The 4,537-nt window shown below is 47.6% G+C and overlaps 1 protein-coding gene across 1 annotated transcript in view; it reads left to right on the top strand.

The window, feature by feature from the left end:
- Positions 1-6: 6 nt before the first annotated feature.
- The window catches only part of C1QBP (complement C1q binding protein), a gene marked incomplete at its 5' end in the record, with an annotated part of 5,310 nt that continues 779 nt past the window's right edge, over positions 7-4,537 (top strand). The window contains 5 exons of the mRNA XM_019545443.1: positions 7-91; positions 436-586; positions 1,298-1,385; positions 2,220-2,315; positions 3,149-3,271. Coding sequence (XP_019400988.1) covers positions 7-91; positions 436-586; positions 1,298-1,385; positions 2,220-2,315; positions 3,149-3,271 — 543 coding nt within the window. The remainder of the gene's footprint in view (positions 92-435; positions 587-1,297; positions 1,386-2,219; positions 2,316-3,148; positions 3,272-4,537) is intronic.

Raw genomic sequence — 4,537 nt, 5'->3', positions numbered from 1 at the left:
CTCTGCAGCGACGCCCGCGGTCCGCGGCCCTCCGCACTCCTGCGACGCCCGCCCGGCCTGTCCTGCGGCTGCGGCAGCCTCCACACCGAAGGTGAGCCTCCGGCCCGGGTGACCTTGGCCCTGGGCCTGTGCTGCTGCAGGGCAGCGGGTCCCGCCTGGGGCCCTTCCAGCTGCCTACCCGGCCCCTGCACCCACGGCTCGGGGCGGGAAGCCTCTGAGCCTTTCATCCCCGCCCCGAACACGTGCGCTTCACCCTGCCTGGCAGCACCGGTGAAGGGTGACCAGCCTGCGCTAAACCTTCCCCTTCTTTTACTGTGGGACAGGGAGGGGGGCGTGGGGACACTGGTTGCGTCTGTGGCAAAGCCGGGGTGGAGCTCGCCTCCGGGAAGCAAAACGTCCCCTGTTCTAAATGGCCTCTCTTCTTTTCCTCGCAAGGGGACAAAGCGTTTGCCGAGTTCCTCCAGGATGAGGTTAAAGAAGAAAAGAAGATCCAGAAGCACAAATCCCTGCCCAAGATCTCTGGAGGATGGGAGCTGGAGGTGCACGGCACTGAGGCCAAACTGGTGCGGAAAATACCTGGCGAGAAGTAAGTGATGTGGATCCATGCGTTCTGTGGTGTTGTTTGATACTAGTAAACTCCGGGGGGGGGGGAGAGCTCTTTATATAAAGCTGGGTGCGCACACGTGTGTAACAGGAGCGCACTTGTTAATGAACAACTACTAAGTGCTGCTTCCCAGTGTCCCTGGGGCTTAGTTGCTTAACATTGTATTTCCTGTAACCTAGTTGTTTTCCCCTCCTCGGCCCCGTCCCTCTTATGTTAATCCCTCGTTCAGGCACTCTGTATTTCCCTTACGGCGTTGTCACTTTTGTCTCACAACCAGGGAGAGAACAAAAATGGCCAAGGAGAAATGCTGGACTTTTCGTACTCTCATTACCTTTCTTGAAAAAAGGAGCTTGTCACATAGAATTTTCCCTGTTTCCTGTTGCACACATCCCTAAACTTCATGCCACCATTTCACATGAGAGGAAAAACTAGAGAATTCGACCTACAAAACTGAAAACGACCTTGTTGGTCAATATGGGGCACTTACAGCCATTTGCACTAAGTTTAAACCCTGTATTTTAAAAATATGTAAACTGGGGAGCAGTGTGCTGTATGAGGTGCAGGGGAGATTCAGGGGGATGCTTAATACTCTTCAAATCATGTTCACATCTGTGAGTTCAGCACTTCTAACTCTGAGTAGGGTTACAGTTAATGTGGGTTGTACAACTAACTCTTCCTATTGTGATGTTAAAGGATTTCAGTCACGTTCAACATTAACAACAGCATTCCACCAGTGACTGATGAAGAGCCTGAAGAAGGACAGAAAGCTGATGAACAGGAGGTAAACCTACAGCCTATGTGTTCCCTTTGAGTTAGTGCACTGTAGGGAAGTCGGGCCATTGCCCAGTTGTGTTTGGGCAGACACTGTTAACTTGATCTTCAGAACACAAAGATGCTTAATGCTGGCATAATGCAGATTTTTATTACTTAATTTTTTTTCCATTACTACAGTAGCAAAAGCAGGGGGAAGCTTTTGGCCAGTTGGCATAATCTCTGCCAGGGCAGGAGGAATTTTTATAGCTGCAAGTGAAGGTGGTTGATCTTACAGCTGCCTTCCCTTCCTGCTGTAATGAAGGTCAGGTCTGTGCTAGGAGCTCCTTGCTACTCTGCTGTAGAGCAAAGAGAGCCTGGTGTGGCCCCCATTGCCCATGAGTCGTATCAGGGAGAACTCAGTGCTATGAGCAGCATTTATACCATGCTACAGCTGTGTACTGGTCTGGCGGTAGTAGTCAGGGATTACATCTCTTCACATGTCTGGCTGATATCAATGGCACTAAAAACTTGCAGTGCACACAAAAACTTAAATGGCTTGATCCTTGATCTTTTACAAGGTCACTGACTTCTAGCAGTTGGTTACAGGGGAGAGAGGAGTCAGTGTATGGTATTGGTAATTGTTTAAGTGGCCAGTGTGGTTTGTGGCAACCAACTTGCTTCTCCCTGAGCACTTAAATTAGAAGTTTGAGAAGGAATCTGGGTATGGATGCACAAACTTTGCTTGTAGTGGTTACCTCATGGGCAGTCTGTTTTCCACTGAGAAATAACTAGTTCCGTAGCAATATAAGCTGCCTGCTTTAAGTGAGCTCCAGTGCTGATGTGATCTTCTTACTTCCCACAGTCCGAACTTAGATCAACTCCCAACTTTGTTGTAGAAGTGACAAAAGATGACACAAAGAATACCCTTGTGCTTGACTGCCACTTCCCTGAAGATGAGGTGGGTACTGTAAAAGGGGGATGCGAGCCCTTGCTAACTATGGGAGATGGCTCAGTGCTTCAGGCTGTGGCATGGTCCATCTAATGTCCATTTCTCTTGTTTAGTTAGATGGTCATGTTCAGGGTACCAAGTCCAGTGATCAACTATCCAGCCACCCAGTGCAGTGTAATTTGCAAAGCAGGGATGGCCCACGCTTCTACCTGTGTGCTGACCTCGCTTCCTGAATCATGGCAACTGCTTTTCCTGAATAGGCTTGGAGGCAGCAAGCAAGTAGCAATTGTTAGCAGCATACTTGGAGGACAATCAAAAAAGAAGCAACTGAAAATTGATAGAAGGATGTAATTTATTATACATGGAATTCATGCATATAATTAATTTGCAGAACTCACTGCCTTTAAGAGCAGAGGCACCGTAGGTTTTGAGACTGAAGTAGACACAACAGGGGGGGTTCTCACTGCTGCATTAGGTTGTTGGTTTTTTTAACTGTAACAAAATCTTGGGGGTAATATAAACCCTCCTGCTTTAAGGTATAACCAATATCTGGTTGACAAAGGTTGAGAAGAAATATCTCCACTGGGCAGGCTTTTTCATGATCGTCCATTAGAATTTTTTCCATTTTCTGATGGACTGGCAGGCTAAACTGGTATGGCAGTACCTGTGTCCTCTGTGAACTTGTTTCTGCCCTTGCAAAGCACATGTTTGGGGAGGGAGAAAGTGGGGTTTATGTGGGCCCTACAGCTTTTGCCAGCTGGGTTGTGTTCATGAATGCAGAGGTTGAAGATACTCTTCAGTATGAACAGTTATGCTTCACTAGATCTCATTTTGTTTCTTAGATTGGAAATGAGGGAGAGGAGGAGAGCGACATTTTTGCAATTCAGGAGGTCAGCTTTCAGCCCACTGGAGAATCAGATTGGAAGGAAACCAACTTCACTCTCAACACAGACTCTCTCGACTGGGTAGGTTCTGCTAAACCCCTGCACTACTCTAGCCTCTTTGTGGCCCAGAGAACAATTTAAGAATCAAGCAAAAATATTAGCATAATCTCGATGAATCACAAGCAGAAGTCCAAGATCAGATCTTTCACTAATTGAGACTCTCAAAGAATAAAATGAGGAATAAAAAGTTCCCCAGCCTTTAAACTATGTCCTGTTGACCCAGTTTGTAGTCCAGACTGGAGAACAGGTCTGTATTCTTGCAGCATACCTGCCTGATCCAGTGATTGGTCGAGCTGCCCTAGCAGCTCTGGTAGTGTACCACATACAGTACCTGCTCCTGCCAGTCCAGGACCTATGCTGCACACAGCGCAACATGTGTGGGTCCCAAACTGGCTGGAGCAAGCACTGTGTGCAGCACACATTCTGGCCACTCCTCAATCCACACTGCATGCCTCATGAGTCCTAGACCAGTTCGGAGCACCCATCAGATTGGGTATTTTGGGGTAAAAGGGTTGGGGGGTCTGTGGGCCAGATTCAGCTTGCAGACTGGCCTTGCAGCCTAGGTACAAGCTGTGCCTTCTGTGGGCCTGTAGGGGCCCAGATGGTAGGGTTCCACAACCCAGATTCAGCCTATAGGCCATTTGTCTGATACCCTAGTACTCTAGGATCAAGGTCTGATTTAAGAACTGTGGCTGTCAGGGTGGAATAGACCAAAAAACAGATGGGACAAAAGAGTAAAATACTAATAGTTTGTGTTGTTAAACAGTCAAATTGGGCAAAGGAAGGCCATCTGCATTCATGGCTGGCAACTGCTGCTCGCTGGGGAAAATGTACCCACTAGTGCCTTAGACCTGCACACATCTGAAGCACTTCAAAAACAAACAAACAAAAAAATCACTCATAGGAATTAGACTGCCTGACTTCGGAAAGAACTGAGCAGGTGCTTATATTTGAGGCTAGTCTCCCTTCCTTTTCAGCTAGATGGTACTAAGGTAACTTGAGCATTAAAGAGGGGTTGGAGGAGAGGGTCACTTCATACAGAGCAGTGAAGTGACTTGATCTCCTGGCCGTAATTGCTGCCAGATCCCACCCAGCAATGTTGCCGTTTCAGACCGTGACTTTCTATTTGTGGTCTTGTCCCCATTTTAGCTCCCTTTGAGTCTTGGGCTTAGTTAAGGCAATCGATGAAGAGAAGATGGGTGATTCTATTCTCCTTTGGGGAAAGGGACACCCATATCCAGAGAAATACAAAATGGCTGCAGACAGTCCATTTTTTTTTTTTTTTTT

Source organism: Crocodylus porosus, unplaced genomic scaffold (genome assembly GCF_001723895.1).
Source record: "Crocodylus porosus isolate Cpor-Errol unplaced genomic scaffold, CroPor_comp1, whole genome shotgun sequence".
NCBI lineage: Eukaryota > Metazoa > Chordata > Crocodylia > Crocodylidae > Crocodylus > Crocodylus porosus.
This window is presented reverse-complemented; position numbering and strand designations above follow the sequence as displayed.